The 21138-nt window shown below is 46.1% G+C and overlaps 2 protein-coding genes across 6 annotated transcripts; one reads left to right on the top strand and one right to left on the bottom strand.

Annotated features, from left to right (window-relative positions):
• On the top strand, window positions 5120-15195 carry LOC8086340 (glycine-rich domain-containing protein 2). Of its 3 annotated transcripts, none has more exons than XR_002451070.1 (7): window positions 5120-5487; window positions 6040-6447; window positions 6535-6816; window positions 7689-8200; window positions 8388-8518; window positions 8609-8746; window positions 14524-14660. XR_002451070.1 is itself a non-coding variant. In XM_021456025.1 (7 exons), the coding sequence occupies exons 1-7, from the start codon at window positions 5233-5235 to the stop codon at window positions 14992-14994; spliced, it is 2202 nt and encodes a 733-aa protein (XP_021311700.1). In that variant the 5' UTR covers window positions 5126-5232; the 3' UTR covers window positions 14995-15195. The 3 variants fall into 3 exon arrangements, 2 of the variants coding, with proteins under 2 accessions (XP_021311700.1, XP_002457799.1); XM_021456025.1 differs by having other exon boundaries at window positions 5126-5487; window positions 8604-8746; window positions 14524-15195; XM_002457754.2 differs by having other exon boundaries at window positions 5127-5487; window positions 7692-8200; window positions 8604-8746; window positions 14524-15180.
• Window positions 15297-20117, bottom strand: LOC8075328 (dual specificity protein phosphatase PHS1). Of its 3 annotated transcripts, none has more exons than XM_002455559.2 (10): window positions 19855-20116; window positions 19661-19749; window positions 18931-19153; window positions 18591-18767; window positions 18356-18516; window positions 17251-18259; window positions 16780-16926; window positions 16479-16706; window positions 16215-16372; window positions 15297-15985 (listed from the first exon to the last, which is right to left on the bottom strand). In XM_002455559.2, exons 1-10 carry the CDS (start codon window positions 19903-19905, stop codon window positions 15625-15627), a joined length of 2604 nt encoding a protein of 867 aa, XP_002455604.1. In that variant the 5' UTR covers window positions 19906-20116; the 3' UTR covers window positions 15297-15624. The 3 variants fall into 3 exon arrangements, with proteins under 3 accessions (XP_002455604.1, XP_021311699.1, XP_021311698.1); XM_021456023.1 differs by having other exon boundaries at window positions 15845-15985; window positions 16202-16372; window positions 19855-20117; XM_021456024.1 differs by lacking the exons at window positions 19661-19749; window positions 19855-20116 and having other exon boundaries at window positions 18591-18760; window positions 18931-19071.

The raw sequence follows: 21138 nt of genomic DNA, 5'->3' as shown, positions 1-21138 counted from the left end.
ACAAAATTATTCCAACAAGAACACAAAAAACTAGAGGCATGAAATATAATAAGGGGTTAGTGGTCAGCCAATAAGTGATTAGTTATTTTTTATGGATTAAGCCAGATTGACAAATTTTAGCAAGATATATATTTAAATTCTTTTTGGGATTTTCTTTTTATAATGTAGGAAAGGAAATATACATAGCATTTTTTATTATTTTTATGCTACCATGGTGAATATTCACATAGGGCTTTAGACTTTTATGATGTAATGATGCAATACGATAAGGATTTTTATTTTCTTTTTAATATGCAATGATGACTAAACATAGTAAAGTAATTTTTCAATTTTAATTATCTAATCCAAGATAAATGCAAAATTATTAACATTTAATGTAGATAAATAAACATGGTAACAAATATGGATAACTACCATTAACTCATGGCAAAGGTGCGGAATTTAAAGTCCTCTAAACAAGACTAGGTAGGAGAGAGTACTTACTTTTTAGATGCTTCATCTGATCCCGATTGTGACTCAAATGTCTGCTCTTCTTTTGATGGTGATGTTGATGTTACCTTCTTCTCTTTCCATACCTTGGTGGCTTGTGCATTTGATCTAGGGGGTGTGTCTTCTTCCTTTGTAAGTTCTTTAATCTTCTCATCTTCTTGATCATTAAACCGGTCTTCATATGTTACTACTCCAGGGTATAGTGCCCATCCATCCTTGAGAGGTTGACTCTATTGACGACGGATGATTGACGTCTCATCCTATCGCAGTGCTTCTTAGGCTGCTCATAAGTATTGTAACTGTTAAAGTATTTCAAGTTTGACCAAAATTATATGATAAAATAATAACATTTATTATACCAACTAAGTATCATTAGATTCTCTATTAATTATATTTTCATAGTATATCTATTTGATGTTATAATTTTTTCTAATTCTCTCTATAATTTTGGTCAAACTTAAGATGCTTTGACTCTTTGTGATTCTTGGAATGTCTTATAATTTGGAATGGTGGGAGTAGATCCGATGCTCTAATCTAATTTTTAAGACTTTGAAAGTCTTAGGACACTATTAAATGACTCCGCCATGTTGCTAGTCTGAAACTCGTACCTCCAGCCACCATCATCATGTGGTCTTGTCCATTTCTTAGGTTCTCTCATCAATCCTAGCAACCACTGCGTACCTTTTGCATTTGTTGCTGGTTTTAGCTGCTCCAACTTCTCCTCGAAGAACGCCACCTCAAGCATGCGAGCAACCTCCTCAAATAGAGGAAAATTGTCCTTCGTACAATCCTTCCGAAATAAATTCTCGGCAAGGTGTCGAGTGCACCAACGGTGGTGCAAAGGTGCGTAACCCAGAATCTACTCCTGTACAACACTGAGTATGCCCTAGTGTCTATCAGATATGACACCAATCTCCCTATGAGGGCCAATGATATGTATCCGAATAAGGCGCATGAACCAACCCCAGCTGTCTTTGTTCTCTCTCCACCAAAGCAAAAGCCAAAGGAACCAATGCATTGTCTACGTCACAGGAAATGGCTACCAAAAGAGTGGCCATATACTTGCCAAGCAGAAAAGTACCATCAATTGATAACACTGGACAGTAGTGCCTGAAGGCCTAGACACACTGGGGAAAGCACCAGAATGCATGAAAAAATATTTTCCTCCCATTCTTCCATTCATTAGGCTTCGGAATATACTCATAATGCATGCCTAGATTTGCTGCTTTCATTGCATTGAACATTGTTGGCAGCTGCTCGTACCCCTCCTTCTAGTCCCCATATATCATCTTCCAGGCCCTTTGCTTTGCCCTCTATGCTTTACCATACTTTATATCATACTTAAATATCTTATAAGCTATGTCCATAATTGTTCTGACCTTCAAGTTGGACTGACCCTTTAAAATTATGTATAATGTTCTATCAATAAGGGTAGAGGTCAACTATCGATGCTTCTGTTGTAGCCTAGTCTGGGCACAAGTGTGTGGACCTATAATTTTTATGATCTTGAACTTCTCTGTGGCCTTCTATTTGCGAGCACAGACCCTCCAGTTGCAATCTGCCATCTCACACACTACTGTGTACTGGCGCTCAATATAGGAGTGCATCACCTTGAAGGGTCTTTTACGTATTACAAAATATTCATGTAACCACCTTCTTAAGGTGGGCAAGTTCTTGAAGACCATGCCCTTCTGAATTTGTACACTGTCACTAGCCTCAGGAGCCTCTAGCAGCTCATCATATCTTCCCTCTGCATAAGCATTTTGAGAATGACTGAGCTCACTAAACTCGTGAACTAGTGGATCACGATCAAGACACAAACGTCTGATGAGCTACATTTCTTGTTCAATTAAAGGTGGAACGGGGCGGTCATCATCAGAATCAACAGCTCTGCTATGCCATAGGGCTCCTCATCATCGTCAATATTAACATCCAAACTGTTAGATGCTATAAAAGCTGCGTCAATATTGTTTGGTGGAGGCATAGGAGGACAACCATCATTACTTAGATTATCATCTATAGCAAAACCACAAATATGGATACAATTGAGACAACAGAATGGAATGAAGATATGCTAAGAAAATGAAAAGTATAACTACGCCACTTACATAGAATTTTCTGGGTCCTAGGGGTCTCTAGACTGCCAACACCAACAGCACTGACACATATTCCAACCTCATTGGGGCCAGGTTGAGCATCGGCCACGACAACCACATCTTCCACTCCCACGTCACAACCGGGTAACAATGTAGTCCCAATCTAGTTAGTTTTGTGAGTTATTTTTATATTGAGATAATTCATGTACTTATTTTTTTAATTCCTATACTTATTTTTTATCTAACTAAATTACATCTAATAAAAAAATAAGTACATAACTTACAAAACTAACTATATTATCTAAAAAAATTTAACTAAAAAAAGAAAAAAAAATACTTGTGCAGCTCACTGCCGGCAGCGGCAGCAGGGAATGAGGGCGGCGGCCACCGAGGCCCGCGGCAGCAGTGAACGGCGGCCCGTCGGCTGGCGGCTGTGCCGCCCACCACTTGGGATGGCCACTAGACCGGGGGCAGGTGCGCCCGGGAGGGGCCGTGGCCATCGGGGCTCCTGAGCCGGCTGAGTCGGGCGTGGCTGGCGAAGAGAGAGTAGCGCGCGGGTGGAGCAGCAAGGCCGATGGCGCGGCTCGGCGAGGGAGGCGGTGGCGCCGTCAGCGAGCGGAGAGGAGGAGGCGTCGGGAAGAATGCGCAGGGAAGAAGGCGCGGGCCGTTTTGGATTACATAGGTCGACGCTGTGACCCGCGGTGTCGAGCTCGACGCCCTGATCCACGACGTCGACTATTTTTTGCCACGTAAGCCGCCACGCGGGTCGCCACGCTGGGCTACGCCAGGAACCTCGATGCCATACTTTACGACGTCAACCCATGGGTCCAAAGATGGATTTTTATCGTCCGTGGGTCTAAATGTTAAATTTCTTTTAAAAAAAGAGCCAAATTGTAAGAAATTAGGGCATGTACGTACTCTCTTCAGCCAGAAAAAATGTAAATCTCGTTTTCTGAAAAATAAAAAAATCTTTAAATTTGACCAAGTTTATATAAGATGCTATATATAGTTAAATTTTTAATTAAGTTTATTATAAAAATATATTTTCATAGCTTATTTTATGATACATATTACATGTTATAATTATCAATAATTTTTAAATTATATTTGATCAAAATTAAGAATCTTTAACTCTACGAGATCACATTTTTTTTGATGGAGGTAATACTTCTGTTTTTGTACACTGCACAAGCCATAAGCTACATTACTATACTACGCATGGAGTGGGCGCGTGGCCGTAGGCCCGTAGCAGAGGGGGGCAGTGTCAACCACTAGGACGGTGGGACCGCACCCAGTAGGTCCGCGCACCTAAACGAGGTGGCATGCAACAATCACTCGCCGAAGACTAAGGGCTTGTTTAGTCGACCCTGAAAACCAAAAAGTTTTCAAGATTTTTCGTCACATCAAATCTTGTAGCACATGTACGAAACATTAAATATTAACGAAAACAAAAACTAATTACACAGTTTAATTGTAAATCACGAGACAAATCTTTTGATCCTAGTTAGTCTATGATTAGATAATATTTGTCACAAACAAACAAAAATGCTACAATACTTAAAACTTTTCACTTTTCGGAACTAAACAAGGCCCAAACGTTAACAAGGAACTTGTTTAGATCACCCTCAAAACCAAAAAGTTTTCAAAATTTCCCGTCACACCGAATCTTGTGGCACATGCATGAAACATTAAATATAGCGAAAACAAAAACTAATTACACAGTTTAGATGTAAATATAGCGAAAACAAAAACTAATTACACAGTTTTGCTGTAAATCACGAGACGAATCTTTTAATCCTAGTTAGTCCATAATTGGATAATATTTGTCACACAAAAACTTTTCACTTTTCTAAACTAAACAAGGCCAGCCGGCCCTGCTCAATGATGACTGGATGTCGAAAAGAAAATGATGACTGAGGCCTTGTTTAGTTGCCAAAAAATTTTGGCAAACACTACTGTAGCATTTTCGTTTGTATTTGACAAATATTATCCAATCATGGAGTAACTAGGATCATAAGATTCGTCTCGCAAATTACAGATAAACTGTGCAATTAGTTTTTATTTTTGTTTATATTTAATGCTCCATGCATGGGTTGTAAGATTCGATGTGACGAAGAATCTTAAAAATTTTTGGCACTTTTTGGAACTAAACAAGGCCTGATGCGCCAGCCGGCCCTGGTGCTGTCGTGCGCCAGCCCCCGTCGTCGGCTAATCTGGCTGGCGCACGTCCCGCACCGCACCCGGGCCTTGTTTACTTCTCAAAAAATTTTGTAAAATTTTTCAGATTTCTCGTCATATCGAATCTTTAGACACATGTATAGAGTATTAGATATAGAAAAAAATAAAAACTAATTGCATAGTTTGGTCGGAATTGATGAGATAAATCTTTTGAGCCTAGTTAATTTATGATTGGACAATATTTGTCACAAACAAACGAAAATGCTACTGTACCTTTTGCAAAAATTTTTGAAACTAAACAAGGCCCCGGCCTTTTGACCACCAACCACTCTGCAGTCCGCTGCGCTCGTACTCATCCGCCCATCAATCAGCTGGCGACAAGGAATCCCACCCCACTAACGAGAGCAGCGAGGAAGGCGTGCGCTTTCTCTAGTCTGTGCAGGCGCCGGAGCCCGCCGCCGCCGCGGCCATGTCCTCCGCCTCGGGCCTCGGCGGGAAGGAGGGTCCTTCCTCTGCCTTCTCCGTGGACCTCGCGGCCGCCGCGCGCCGGCTGCTGGCCTTCCTCCGCGCGGCGCCGGCCGGGGTGGGCCCGCGGTCCGTGTGGAGGTACGAGGAGCTGTGGATGCCGCTCGCGGCGCGGGAGGCGGGCGGAGGAGGAGAGGCGGCGATGCTGGTGCCGCCGCCCGACGTGCACCTCGTCTGGCTCTGCCACTGCTTCCACCATGTCAGCCTTCTTTAATTTCTTGCCACCTTTTCGGTTCTTTCTTCGTTTATATTGCCTCAGAGCGTCTTGACTCGGAAACCTTAAAACTCTATTCATTCGGATGCCTCCGTTACTAATTGTGGTTTTGAATTCCTTGTGGTATTGACTTTTGAGAATTTACATTTTCAAATCTACAGCGCACGGACAGATTTGTGAAAAGAAGGCTAAGCACAGTGATTATGCCCACAACAATCAGTTTCATGTTAGTTGTCAACAAAAAAAAAATCAGTTTCATGTTCATATTATGTAGTAGTAGCCATATCTTTCTCTGTAACCTCGGGCCATGCTGATCAAAAGTCTTTGCTTTCTTCTTTGCAATGATACACTCCTACCAGCAGTATATATAAATTACTGGTGCTTACTTTTTTCTGGAAGTAATTAACTTCAAATGAACCCCTTGTTCGACTTAACATTCCACAAGGAACCCACTTCCGCCGAACTCAGCTGCTTTGGCCCCTTCAACACTTCTCACCGTGCTCCATCTGAAATTTGTTTGGCTCTGGCGCTCTGCAGGAGAACTACTCCGCATACTGCACGTCGAGGTTTGGACGCCTCATCAACCGTCCATCAATCCTTGATGTGGAGAATGAGGAGTATGCCGAGGACCGTTGTCGAGATGTCTGGGCTACTCATTTCCCATCCGAGCCATTTGATCTTGACACTAATGAGATTGATGGAAACAGTGTTGATAACATAACCTGTGACAATGTCGATGGTGAAATTGTCAAAATGGTGAGACGGTACGCTGACCTAGCAGACCGCTTTGCGTCACCCTTTGTGTGGGAAGGTGTCTACCATGTTGCTGCTAGGCGGCGATATGTGCGTTTCCTGGACCTTATCAAGAAGGTTGTGTGCGGAACCCAAGTATTCACACGGCTTGTGCCTAGCCTAGACATGTTACTGATGTGGCTTGCTCACCAGGTATGCATAGACCTTGCATTTGATTAAGCAAGTAATTTTGTTCTCAAAAGTATTTTAGTTTACACAATTGTGATGAATCCATGCTAGAGTTTTCCTGTGTGTTATGCCACGGATATGCTAGCGATGGGCATTAGGGACAATGTTGCAAAAGTGGGGGTTGGTTATGGAGAAGTGGTGAGTGATGAGGAGGTAGGGAGGACAAGGGGACTGTGGGAGGATGCATATGATGAACCATATCATATGGCTGGATCAGAGGTTGATGCGGGAGCAGTTAGCGCAGCAAGGGAGGCATTTTACTGGGTGCCGGCAGCATCAGAGGAGGATGCCAACCGGCTATACAAGAGTTTGCAGCCAAGATTTATTATGGAGGTATATCTAAGACCTTCAGAGTATCATTAACTGTAGTTATTCAGTAGCATTTTTTATTGAATTACACTGCTCTAGAATCTAGATGAAATGCCAAACAGTACAGCTGACATTGTAATCATACTCAACCAGTTAACCTTATGCCAAACTTAGGATATTCCACATTAGCTTGTATGATGTCCTCATGAGGGGCTAGCAAATAGGCAGAATTTGCTTTTTGTCTACTGTTATGTTCTATTTATCTCTGCTTCCTGAGCAACCTTCCATTTGTTTCTGGACCACATCGTGGCGTAACGCCAACAACAGTAAGTAATAACGGCAACAATAAGTTAAAAAGGCAGTTATAAATTCTACAGCCCCATGTGCACCATGGTCACTCCAAGCCAAAATGCTAGATTCCCTTTGCTAATGGCCTCAAGTGATCGGGTGGTGGGTAGGCCTGCTCAATCATTTGTTTTTGCCAGCATCATATATTTCATATCTCAAAAAATCCAACAATTTTGGGCCTCAAAACATACTTTTTATTCTTAGTATGTGCAACACATAAACAAGTATTGCCCTGTCTTCAGACGAGGTATTTGTACATTCATGTGATTAGGTATATTCAAATTATCAAGGACTGCTGCTATAACTTTCAAGCTGTGGTCCTATTGATCTATATAGAATATCTAGTCACTCAAGCAATTGATAAGCTTATTTCCAGGTTGAGGCCTTGTATAGGGAATTTATTTAGGTATATTCAAATTGTTTCTCTGGTAATCTGGGTCACATATTACAAAAACTAAAAGAAAATTTATATTGGCATGACACATGATGTCCTTATATATTTGTGTGGTTTACATTCTGGCTAAGTGTATCATTGATCTTCTTGGTAGCAGGTATATGTGTTATTGAAGGGAGAATTTGATAAGGAGCCCACCAGCAAGGATTTCCTACGATTGAGAACACAGAGGTGTCACAGATCACTAAAACTCGACAAATCAATGTCCACTTTATCCTGCAAAAGCTGGCAGAAAGTATGGCACTTGTATTGTGAATTCGCAACCCGGGGCCTCCTCATTGAGTTCAGGCGTAATCTAAATGGGTGCTTCAGGAAAAGCAAGTTCCTCAAGAACATCTCATTCTCATGGAGCGATGTGTTGCATGAGAAAGCACTTGCTCTCACAGAGGAACTTGATGTCAGGATGAGGGCGATGGCTTCAATTACCCCTCCAGTTCAAGCACCATACTTATTGAAGTGTGTGCCTGATCGAGTCACTGATGATGGTGGAGCCATGATTTCTGATGTCATATTGCGCATGAGAAATTACCGTCCACAAGAAGGACGTTGGCTGACACGAACTGTGCTTGATCACAGTGGGAGAGAATGTTTTGTCATCCGGATGAGGTATTGTTCAGTAGGTTGTACTGGTTAATATTCTAGAGTTTTGTTTTGTCGATATGTTTGTCACATACCACCTCCCTTAAAAAGATCCATTGAATCATTTCATCTGTACAGTACAAGCTGTTGGGGAATGACTTGCAATTTTATATCTCAGTATGCTTTTTGATGAAACCTGTTGCAACTTGTGTAGAGTAGGTAGAGGGATTTGGCGGAGAGGTGCTGAAACTCCCATGGCAGTGAAATGGGAGGATAGGAGCATTGAGGTTCGAGAAGGATCATGGTCATACATTGCTAGTACAAGCTCCATTGGTTATGCTCCTGGTAACTTCAGTTTGTGCAATAATTGGTTTTCCTGGAGATCACAATTATTATGATAATGTTGGTATTTGTTCCCTTTATGCTGCAGAAAAGATAGTGGGCACAGCAACAGCGATGAAAGATCAACAGGAGAATAAGGTAGTTTGGAGCTTGTCAACAGGAGGTACACTCACAGTATGTTTGGGAGATGAACTCAGCTTTCAGTTAAAAAATAACAGCTCGGACGAGGAGGTATGATCAGTACATTTAAGTAGGGGTTAGAATGCATATGGATTGTACTACCTCCATTCTGAAAAGAATGCAATTACACTTATATTCTTAGTCAAACTATCTAAATTTGACCAAGTAACTCAATGGTTTGACTCAGTACTATGTTAGAATTAGAATTACATTCTTTTCAGGAAGGAGTAGTAAACAAAGTACCATCATTGGTGCTCACCTGTCATGTGGGGCACCGCGTACGCAAGACGCCGCAGGGCTGCGGAGCGGGCCGCGGATCGCGAGGAAGCCGCGCGCGACGCAGCAAGCGTGATGGCCGCGGACTGATATGGCAGGGCCAATCTGTGCGGCTAGGAGGAAAATTAGGAGTTTGTTTCTATAGTTAGTTGGCCTATTGGCCTTTATATGGCTTGTACTCAGATTATGCAGGATTAAGCAAGATCAATTATCAATCTCCTCTCTCTCTTGTGCTTAAGCCCAGGCGGCAGAGAGGGGTATAACCTCCGCCCTGGAAGACTCGGCCGGAGACTACGAGCTCCGTAGTCGACGGCCTGCTACCTTGGATCACCGTGCCCTTGACAACCTGGTAGCAAGGTCTCAACGATCCTCTCCCACCCGCTCCACGCAATCCTCTTCCACCGCAGCCGCCCACCACCACCCCAACTTGCCGCCGTCGCCCACCTCTGCCGCACCAGCCCTCACCATGGCCGAACCGACCCTGGCCGACGTCCTGGCAGCACTGAAGACCCTCTCCGCCGATATGGCCACCATGCATGCCGACATGGCGGTGATGAAGGAGAAGTCTGCGTCGTCATGTGGTGGCGGCTTCGAGCACTGCGCCGAGGGTCCGCTTCCGGATCACCCGCCGAAGCACAAGAAGTGGGATTTTCCCCGCTTCGACGACACGACTGATCCCCTACTCTTCGTCAACAAGTGTGAATCGTATTTCCGCCAGCACCGTACCATGGCGGAAGAGCGTGTGTGGATGGCGTCCTACGACATGGACGACGTGGCGCAGCTCTGGTACACACAGCTCCAGGAAGACGAAGGTACGCCCACCTGGGGGCGCTTCAAGGAACTCCTGCACCTTCGGTTCGGCCCTCCCCTTCGGTCTGCCCCTCTGTTCGAGCTCGCGGAGTGCCGGCGCACCGGGACCGTGGAGGAGTACGCTAACCGCTTCCAGGCACTCCTGCCCCGTGCGGGCCGCCTGGATGAGGCGCAGCGCGTCCAGTTGTTCACCGGTGGCCTCCTGCCGCCGCTCAGTCATGCCGTTCGCATCCACAACCTGGAGTCCCTCGCGGCGGCCATGAGTTTGGCCAGGCAGGTGGAGCTGATGGAGGCCGACCGTCCGCCGCCTCCCCCGCCTCGGGCACCCCAGCGTGGCATCGTTCCCGCGCACGCAGCGAGGCCTGTGCTCCTGGCGCCTCCTCCCTTGCTGGCGCTCCCTCCCCCCAGCGGCTGCCCACCAGGGCCGGGGCGAGGGCCAACAGCGGCACCTTACCCAGGACGAGATGGCGGAACGACGTCGCCAAGGGCTTTGCTTTAACTGTAACGAAAAGTATTCTCGTGGCCATAATTCTGCAAGCACATCTTCTTCCTCGAGGGCGTGGAGATCGACGACGACGCGGCTGACGCGGCCAACGCAGGGGACTAGGCAGCGCCCGTGTTCTCCCTGTACGCAGTCGCCGGCGCGCCCTGCGGCGGCACACTGCAGCTGGCCGTCACAGTCGGCGCTGCACCCTCCGTCGCCCTCCTCGACAGCGGCTCGACCCACAACTTCATCTCTGCCAGGGCAGCGGAGCGCACAGGGCTGACAGTGGAGCCCCGCCCTCGCCTCACCGCGGTGGTGGCCAACGGCGAGCGGGTCTCGTGCCCCGTTGTCATCCGCGCGGCTCCAGTCACCATCGCCGGCGTTAACTTCGCCATCGACCTGTTCGTCATGCCACTTGCAGGTTTCGACGTGGTGCTAGGTACCCAGTGGCTGGCCACCCTCGGGCCGGTGGTTTGGGACTTTGCCGCGCCCTCCATGGCGTTCCAGCTCCATGGGCGCCCGGTGCACTGGACAGGCGTTCCGAGCGCCACCCCGCCGCTGCTCCAATCCACAGTGACCACCGCGCTGCTCCTCGCTGAGCTGCTGGCCACATTCGAGGATATCTTCGCCGAGCCCACGGGCCTGCCACCGCCCCGCAGCCGCGACCACAGCATCACCCTCAAACCGGACGTGGCACCGGTGGTCGTCCGCCCCTACCGGTACCTGGCGGCGCACAAGGACGAGCTGGAGCGCCAATGCTCCACCATGATCCAGCAGGGCATCGTCCGCCGCAGCGACTCGGCGTTCTCGTCGCCGGTCCTCCTCGTCAAGAAGGCGGATGGCTCCTGGCGTTTCTGCGTCGACTACCGCGCCTTGAACGCCCTCACCGTCAAGGATGCGTTCCCCATCCCCGTCGTCGATGAGCTCTTGGATGAACTTCACGGGGCGTGCTTCTTCACCAAGCTCAACCTAAGGTCGGGGTACCATCAGGTGCGCATGCGGACGGAAGACATCCACAAAACGGCGTTCCGCACCCACGACAACCTATATGAGTTCGTGGTGATGCCCTTCGGTCTGTGCAACGCCCCGGCTACGTTCCAGGCACTCATGAACGAAGTGTTGTGCGCCCATCTCCGCCGGTTCGTTCTCGTTTTCTTTGACGACATTTTGATTTACAGCAGGAGCTGGGCCGACCACCTGCGACACCTCCGCGTCGTCCTGTCCCTCCTACGCCAACACCGCCTCTTCGTCAAGTGATCCAAGTGTTTGTTCGGCTACCTCGGCCACATCATCTCGGCGGGCGGCGTGGCCATGGATTCGGCCAAGGTCCAAGCCATCCACGACTGGCCGCAGCCCCGCTCGGCGCGGGCAGTGCGCGGGTTCCTGGGCCTAGCAGGCTACTACAGGAAATTCGTCCACAACTTCGGCGCCATAGCTGCGCCCCTGACTACACTCCTGAAGAAGGAAGGTTTCTCCTGGAACGACGACGCCGACACGGCTTTCCTCGCCCTCAAAGGGGCTGTGACGTCGGCACCGGTGCTGGCGCTCTCGGACTTCACCAAGCCCTTCATCGTGGAGTGTGATGCGTCCACGTATGGCTTCGGGGCGGTACTCATCTAGGACGGCCACCCCATCGCGTTCTTCAGTCGGCCGGTGGCCCCCCACCATCGCTCGTTGGCGGCTTATGAGCGGGAGCTGATCGGCCTCGTCCTCGCCGTACGTCACTAGCGCCTGTACCTTTGGGGACGCCGCTTCGTCGTCAAGACGGACCACTACAGCCTCAAGTACCTCCTCGACCAGCGCCTCGCCACGATCCCGCAACATCACTGGGTCGGCAAGCTGCTGGGTTTCGACTTCACGGTGGAATACAAGCCTGGCGCATCGAACACGGTAGCTAACGCTCTCTCCCGCCGGGACACCGACGACTCCCCAGCAGGCGCACTCCTGGCGGTCTCTGCACCGCGGTTCGACTTCATAAGCCGCCTCCGCCAAGCGCAGGCCACGGACCCGGCACTGGTGGCCGTGCATGGCGAGCTCGCTGCAGGCACCCGAACGGCACCGTGGGCGGTCACCGACGGCCTCATCACCTTCGACGGCCGGCTGTACATACCACCTTCGTCTCCGCTGCTGCAGGAGATCGTGGCTGCCATTCACGATGATGGACACGAGGGGGTTCAGCGCACGCTCCATCGACTTCGCCGTGACTTTCATTTTCCCAACATGCGTCGGTGTGTGCAAGGACTTTGTGCGGCAATGCTCCACCTGCCAGCGGTACAAAACAGAGCATCTCCACCCCGCTGGCCTCCTCCTACCACTACCAGTTCCCACCGCGGTCTGGGCCGACATTGGCCTTGATTTTCTGGAGGCTTTGCCATGGGTGAACGGCAAGTCAGTGATTCTCTTAGTCGTCGACCGCTTCAGCAAATACTGCCACTTCATCCCCCTGGCGCACCCATATACCGCCGAGACTGTGGCTTAGGCATTCTTCCCCGACATCGTGCGCCTGCACGGCATGCCACAGTCCATTGTCTCCGATCGCGACCCGGTGTTTACTTCGCTGTTTTGGCGCGAGCTGATGCGGCTTTTGGGCACCAAGCTGCACATGTCGTCCGCCTTCCACTCCAAGTCGGACGGCCAGACGGAGTCTGCTAACCGCGTCATTGTAATGTACCTCAGGTGTTTCACAGGTGATCGCCCTCGACAGTGGCTGCAGTGGCTGCCGTGGGCTGAGTACGTGTACAACACGGCCTACCAGTCCTCACTCCGGGAGACGCCGTTCCGCGTGGTGTACGGCCGCGACCCTCCCACCCTCCGCTCCTACGAGCCTGGGGAGACTCGCATGGCAACTCTGGCTCGCGACATGGAGGAGCGCACCGCCTTCCTCGCCGACGTCCACTATCGGCTGGAGCAGGCGCAGCAGGTGCATAAGCGCTTCTACGACCGTCGTCACCGCCAAGTGTCCTACCAAGTGGGTGATTGGGCGCTACTTCGCCTTCGCCAGCGCACCATGTCTTCTCTGCCCCAAGCGACCACGGGAAAATTGAAGCCACGCTTCATCGGGCCGTATCGCGTCACAGAACTGATCAACGAGGTGGCAGTTCGCCTGGCTCTTCCTCCACAGGCGCGCATCCACGGCGTCTTCCATGTCAGCGTCCTCAAGAAGTTCGTCGGCGAGCCTCCGTCAACCCCATCAGCCTTGCCACCCATTCACCACGGTGTGGTGACATCGGAACCTGTTCGGGTGGAGCGCGCTCGCCTCGTGCGGGGCGTACGCCAGCTACTTGTCCATTGGCGGGGCGAGCCACCAGAGTCTGCCACTTGGGAGGACCTCGCTACCTTCCGCGAACAGTTTCCTCTCTTCCAGCTCGAGGACGAGCTGCTTCGCGAGGAGGGGAGAGATGTCATGTGGGGCACCGTGTACGCAAGACGCCGCAGGGCGCGCGACGTCCGCAGGGCTGCGGAGCGGGCCGCGGATCGCGAGGAAGCCGCGCGCGACGCAGCAGGCATGATGGCCGCGGACTGATATGGTAGGGCCAATCTGTGCGGCTAGGAGGAAAATTAGGAGTTTGTTTTTATAGTTAGTTGGCCTATTGTCCTTTATATGGCTTGTACTCAGATTATGCGGGATTAAGCAAGATCAATTATCAATCTCCTTCTCTCTCTCTCTTGTGCTTAAGCCCAGGCGGCAGAGAGGGGTATAACCTCCGCCCTGGAAGACTCGGCCGGAGACTACGAGCTCCGTAGTCGAGGGCCTGCTACCTTGGATCACCGTGCCCTTGACATCACCGCTGAAAGAACTGGCAGCACAAGCATCTTGTTTGATTTTCTGTAGCGCAATATACAAATGAGTGCATGCTGTAGAGTTCATAATTGTCCTTTAGAAAAATGTAGCACGGCAGTGGCAATCTCTCTGAATAGAAGATTGAAGATATATGGTAACTATATTATCACATGAACTTAATTTGCACCAATATGTTTGTTTATTTAACTTCATTCTTTAAAAGATATTGTTCTAGAATTTCATATAGATACATTCCTTAGCAAAGAGGTGTGCTAGTTAAACTGTAGAATAGTGTTTGTATTGGTCCCTAAGTTTCAGTTTCATAGAATTTTCATGTGTCGTGTAAATGTAATTCAAACATTCTGTTTTATTAAAATGTAAAATATCAGTTGCTTACTACTTCATTTTTTCACCGTTATAAAAATCTACAAAGCTATTTCATGCCTTTTAATTGCACTGCAATGCACTATTTACCAGGCAAGGCTGCTTGTCGGGAGGAGATTGAGCTACAGAGTAAACACAGACAATGCATCCAGCAACCTTGTTGAGGAGGAGCAATACCTCACACTTGTTCGTAAGTCACCGGATCATGGTGACAGAGCAACCATGCTTCTAAACTGGAAATTACTTGCTGTGGAGTTCTTACATGAAGAGGACGCAGTTTTTGTTCTTCTCCTATGCATGGTGATTGCACGGACCATGACAGAGATCAGGAGAGAAGATGTGGCTGGGCTTTTAGTGCGACGGAGAATAAGTGAAGCAAGGGCAGGGCAGAGAGACTGGGGCTCGGTAATGCTTCCTGGTTCGCTTTCGCCAGATCCTCATTTGCAGCCTTGGTACCGGAACGCAGCTCAGGTTTTGAGCTCTGTGGAGACAGGACCAATGCTTGCGAAGTACTCACCTGCTGATGGAAAGGACATGTTGTACAGGCAAGCTCTTATACCCTGAAGTCCTGATAGAGATTATTACCATCAGGACTTGCCTGATAGATAAAAACACACACCCAATCTTCCTGGGTATTGCAGGGAAATTATTTCATTTCCTCAATGCTATGACATAGGATCTTTGTACAGGACAAATTTTGTGTTTGAGCTGTTGTTTCACTAATGGTGATGGGTCTTTGATACGAATCCAGTGATTGTTGTCATATATGGTTTGAACTGAGAATTTCACATTTCATTTTAAAATGGTTTGGTTTCTGTAGTTTGACAATGAACTAAAAGAAGAGCTTCTCCATTTGAACAAACTGATTATAGAGGACAAAGGATTCAAAGTTTGATATCCAAAAAAGAGTCTGAATGTTCATCTCGTACATATTTCTTCAGAAAAAAGAAAGAATCGCACAATTTTATAACAGAAACTACATCCCTCTATGGATGGTTCTTGTTAATCCAAGCTTGTAAACCATATAAAAAAACCCTCAAATGTTCCAGAAATGTGCTACTTACAAGTGCCGTTAAGTCCAGAGATGAGGCTTCATTCTTAAAGCGGCTGCCGATTACAAACCTTGTTGTATGGCTGCTGATTACAAGTCTTCTTGTATGCATTAGCAGGACCGTAAGAATGTAAGATTAAACATCAAAATCCTTCGATGTGTGATTGTGATTTATGCACTGGGCTGTCACTGCCGCTCCAGCCAGCTTTGATTGCCTCTATTGCTTTTTGTATCTCCAGAGTCATTGCACTGTCTACGCTCCCAGAGGATATCTTCTTGTGCGCCTTCTGCAAGTGGAGCTTCAGTGAGCTGCTGCTGAGACCAGCATTCTTGCCACAGATGGGACACACCTTCATTGCTGGCCTCTTGTGTTGCCATTCCATGGAGATTTTCCCGTGCAGTTTCTTGTCAAGATCCAGCAAGACCTTAGCAAACCCATCATTAGGATGTGCACGTCGGTGGACCTTCTTCAGCATGTTCCATGCTTCCAGGAGAGTACATTTTCTTAAGAAAAAAAGGGCAAATTATGAGATGATGACCGCGTCCAGGACAATTCAAAAAAGAGAGGAAAGATGCAATCTTTCTATCCTTACAGATGTCATTTCTGGATTGATAGACCTTAAGGTCACATAAAAAAAAGGTAAATCTGGTAATAAGTTGTTTCAGTCATGGTGAGTTATTGATTTTAACAGAGAAGCATGATAATGATAATATAATTACTTTGCAGTCTTACTTCCTCAGCATCAGGTAGGCAAGAACAACAGTCGCACTACGACTTTTTCCCTCAAAGCAATGCACAAGTACTTTGCCACGCAAGTGATCCACGTAATCGATGAAATCAGAACCATCTTGAAAGAGATCACCAATGTCTGCATTGTCATCATCCTTTATCTATATAAAGAAGCAATTAAGCACTGAAAGATATCTAAACTGGGTCTTCTGGCTTATGCTAAAGGAAAATAATTTTCCATCCATGGAGATATTAGGTAGAACTCACCGAGAAATTCCTATACTCAAAAAGGTCAGGCTTCTGTGATTCTGACTGTCCAATTTCATTTGCACACAAGCACAATATATGGGTGATGCCAAGATGCTTAAGTGTGTGTGTTGACCGAGCAGCTAGAGCACCACCAATATACAGGTAATCTGTGATCTGTGATGGACGCTCAGTGCTTGCAGCATCAGAGATCAAAGATATCCTCTCGAGAATGTGCTCAAGTCGAACCTAACAACAGAATGGCTTGACAGGTTCAATATTGTGTATACAAGTAGTGTACAGAGGGTACATTTAAATTTACCTTCAACTCGTAAGCATCAACAGCAGTGCTATTATCAGTACCTTCAAAAAAGCCTGTGTAAAAATTGTTGTCTTGACACAACTTTACTACTTCAGTCCTCAGCATGTCATTCCATTGTTCTATCTCTTTGCTTAATTCACTGTCTACCTGTAAAAGTTTGCTGAATGACTAATAGAATCGCATGACAAACTTGACTGATTTATGCAAAACACCAAATAGCAGACTTGCAGTCAAATTAACTAAATAGCCGTCTGATAGGTACCATATGTACCTGAAACAAAACATTGGTTAATATGCAAGTTGCATGCTGAAATCATGCCTGCAACAAAATTCTGTTTTATGCTATATTCAGGAAAAAATTAGTGGAACAATCTATGAGAGTGGGAAAAAACAGCTAGATGTCAACTAGACACCTACATATATACATTTTATAATATACAAATTATCCATCCACACTTCAAAGGTCTTAACCTTGGCATACTTGTTAAAATCTCGCAGCTTCATTGTTAACCGAAGGCCACGGGAGGCATCACCATTTCCTTTGAAATGTTTGCTGATAAAGTTCTCTCGACAGGAAGGAGATGATAGGTCTAGATTGTCACGTGATAAGGTTCGGGAAGGCTTACGCAGATTCCTTGGAACATCAGTATCATTTGAATCTGCCTGTGATTCCACTGAACACAATGGTGAATCAGAAGTACCAGCATCCTCCCTAGCATATTCATTGGAGCATTTATACATAAGATTGAAGAAAATTTTCAATAGACCATCCAGCTTCTGATAGAGTGTGACGAGGAAAATGTGGAATCGCTGAAGGTCTCTCAGAGCACTACGAAAACCTCCTCGGAATGAATGCACTGTTGCTACCATATCACTCTCAGAGAGAGGAGAATTATAACTATAATCAGATGATACATCAAATTCTTCATGTCCTGGGGTGCCAAGTTTTCCGAAGGACACCTCAAATAGAAGTTTGGAAGAATAGTCAAAGTTGTTCAGTGTTAATTCCACTAGTTTGGGGTAGCTCTCCTGATCTTTTGCCCGCTTACTGGCAGGTGGCCTGCGTGGTACACCTGAATCAATGGCTACAATATTAAAGCTAGAAAACTCATGTCCACCAGAAGCATAAGAGTCCTCCAATATGAGGTCAGAGACATCTGAGCCGATACTGCCACTAATTGAAACAGCTCTTCTCTGCTTCTGTTTCTGAGGGCTTCTGATGATCTCTGGCTTGTATCGAATGATAGCAGAATCATAAACATCATCTAGCGTGTCAAGGTTTGCATAAGCTTCCCTGTTGGCAACAAGTAGATTTGCATAATTTCCACGCCAGCCAAGGGGACGGCATCGCAGTCTATCCTCATTCCTCAATACGAGGTCTAGGATTAAGACCCTACCTAATGCTTCAGCAGTTTTTTCAGCAGCTTGCCGTGACTCAAATGGCATTACATTCTCTAGCAGAGGGGAGCCATGTACATAACTGCAAAACAGCAAAGACAATTTTGTTTTGTGTTATAATAAGCACTATATCGATAAATACATTACTGGTAAGTGGCAACTTCATGTTTATATATACTTCATCAGAAATAGGCAACGACTCAATTCAAGGGCTTCTAGCATCTCGGCGCAAATCATCTCCTCAAGTTCATCACCAGCAGCTATGGATCCATGTCGAGCATTTTCAACTGCATCCTTGATTTGTTGCCATTCAGACGAGGAGCTATGAATGACTCTACCCTATATGGGTCAATAGAGTTGTCAGTGCAACATTTTAGTTAGCATGAGTACCTGCTAGCATAGTGGATTCTTACTTGAGGAGTTCTCACTCCAAGCCATTTAGCAAGTTCGTACCCAAAGCGTTCGGACTGCGTGGCCATCCTTGAAGGTGCTATTTTAATGACTGCAGCTGTTTCCTTGGATGGAAGATCAACATTTTCAATAGCTTTGAATAATGCAATAAAAACAACGCCACCTGAATTTACTGTCACCTAAGCAAAATAGTACAGTTATTAGAAGGACCTAGAGACATTGTTTGTAAAATTAGTTCTCATATACATATTCGTAAAAGATAGCCTAGACCTTTATTACCAATAACATTTCTCCAACTGTAAAAAAGTAATTTGCAAAAGCATGGATGGAACAAATAAAAACCTCAAAACTTCTGCTAATGTCATCCTCAGATGGATCAGTACTTGTAGCAGCATGTTTTGTATGGTGCAGTGAGGTGAGAGAGCTCCAACTGAAGTTACTTGACTCAATATCCATCATGGAAACCCTCCCAAGCCTCTCCCAAAGGATTCCTTCTGGCACTTGGTCACAAGGGTCAGGGTCAATGACATTGCTATCAGGATCTGCAAGATCTAGTACTTCTGAACTGCAATATAGTAAGAGCAACAGTAATACTATCAGTTATTGAAACAAAAAGTATAATCTGCCTTGACAAACCCGTCCCCATGCTATGAAGAAACAAATTATACTCATGGTACAAATCATTTGGATACAATGTGTATTTTCAATTAAGTAGTAATATAAAACAGTAAGTAAGATGGTTCATACTGTACAAAGTTCACGATGCTTGATGATTAGATATATAAACGTACGCATTTTCAGCATACCAACAAGAGGTGCACCGCTCATAAATCAAACATTGAAATTTTGATGAAATACAGGCACGTGAAAGATTGTCAAAAAGTAAGAAACTTAATTGTTGTACAAGTAACAAAAATTCATCGTCGACTTAATGCATCAGAAGAGGAATGATATAAAAAAAAGTTCTCAGATCCACATCCAATTGCGTGGCTGAGTATGGAAAGAAGGAGCTGTTCTTTCGCCACCAATGGATCACAGGAACTGAAGAGCGAGACGAAATGGCGGTATATACCTGGCTGATGAACGGAGACCCAGACGCCCGCACGAGGAGGCCTTCCCATTGCGTTTCCTCACCAATGCCACCCACTCCTCGAACCCGCCCTGCAGGAATTCATCGAGATCAAGAAAGTGTTGCCCTTCTACTTCCAAGAATAGGGGACGGGAACCAAATCAAATCAACTTTTGTTTTAATTGCGATGAGCTTACGAAGGAGGAAGAGCGGGAGAACGATCCGGATTCCGTGGTCCCCTCTTCCATTGCAACTCAAGGGAGATCCCGCCGAATGTGCGATTGAATTAAGGTTGGATTGATCCAGGTTTCTTGAACAGGCCGCTGGAGGAAATGTTGTGGAGTTTGGTTTGGTTGCGGATCGGACAAGTCTGCGGGCGAAGGGAAAGGTGGTGCCTTTTGCTTTTGGCCAACTGCTAGATGGGAAGGAGACAGGACAGGAGAGAGGAATGCATGGTGCGGACGTGGCGACCATTTCTCATTTATTATGAGCATTCGTCCTCCGAATTCCGAAATGACATGGCATCATCATGTATATCAAAATACGTAGAACCGCGAACGAGCCATTGGCTCGGTGATCGGGAACACTCGGTGCAGCGCCGGCAACCTTGGTGACACGTTTTCGCACCGTTCTTTTTTTTTTCCAGCCTCAAACGCGGATATTTTACAATGGTCAAGATCGGTGTTGTACCCATCACGCTTTATTGATCTTTAAGTACTTCTCTGTCGCACGTGTCTTTAGGTATAGATATGAGGTAGGGCGTATCTATGGTGTGACTGTGAGTTTGTATTTAAGTTTAGGCCTTGTTTAGCACCTAAAATTCTAAAAATTTATAAGATTTTCTATTGCATCAAATCTTTGGACGCATGCATATAGCATTAAATATAGATAAAAAAATAATTAATTACACAGTTTATCTGTAAACCACGAGACGAATCTTTTGAGTCTAGTTAGTCTATGGTTGAATAATATTTGTCAAATACAAATAAAATGCTACAGTGTCAAACTTCAAAAAAAATTTGCATCTAAACACGACCTTAGACTTAAAGTATTGAGGTATAAAAAAATTACTTAGAACCTTTTTCTTTTACAAAGAAGTGTTTGGACGATTTGATACTAAACACATCCTCTTATATATAGGTATACTCTATATTCTAGAAAAACTAGGCGCAGCAAGGCCGCGCCCTTTCTAGATTAAGATAGAATATTTAATAGTATTAATATATAGTTGGAATTTGTGCATGAGCATTCACGTACAAAAGTTTTTCGTGCAAAAAATGTACACATGAATATGTGCGAAGTCATGTACAAAAGTTTTTGGTACACACTCAATGGCTACTACTCTCTTCATCTTTTTTTTACATAGCACACTAGGTTTGTTATAAGTAAAATATTACATCGATCTTTGGCCACCCATTTTGAAAAAAAATTATATATTTTTGCAACCTATGAATCATAAAATGTGAAAATGTTTTTCATAT

The sequence above is a fragment of the Sorghum bicolor genome, chromosome 3 (assembly GCF_000003195.3).
Source record: "Sorghum bicolor cultivar BTx623 chromosome 3, Sorghum_bicolor_NCBIv3, whole genome shotgun sequence".
In the NCBI taxonomy this organism is placed as follows: domain Eukaryota; kingdom Viridiplantae; phylum Streptophyta; class Magnoliopsida; order Poales; family Poaceae; genus Sorghum; species Sorghum bicolor.
Note: the sequence above shows the minus strand (reverse complement) of the source record. Positions and strands in the feature narration are given on the sequence as shown.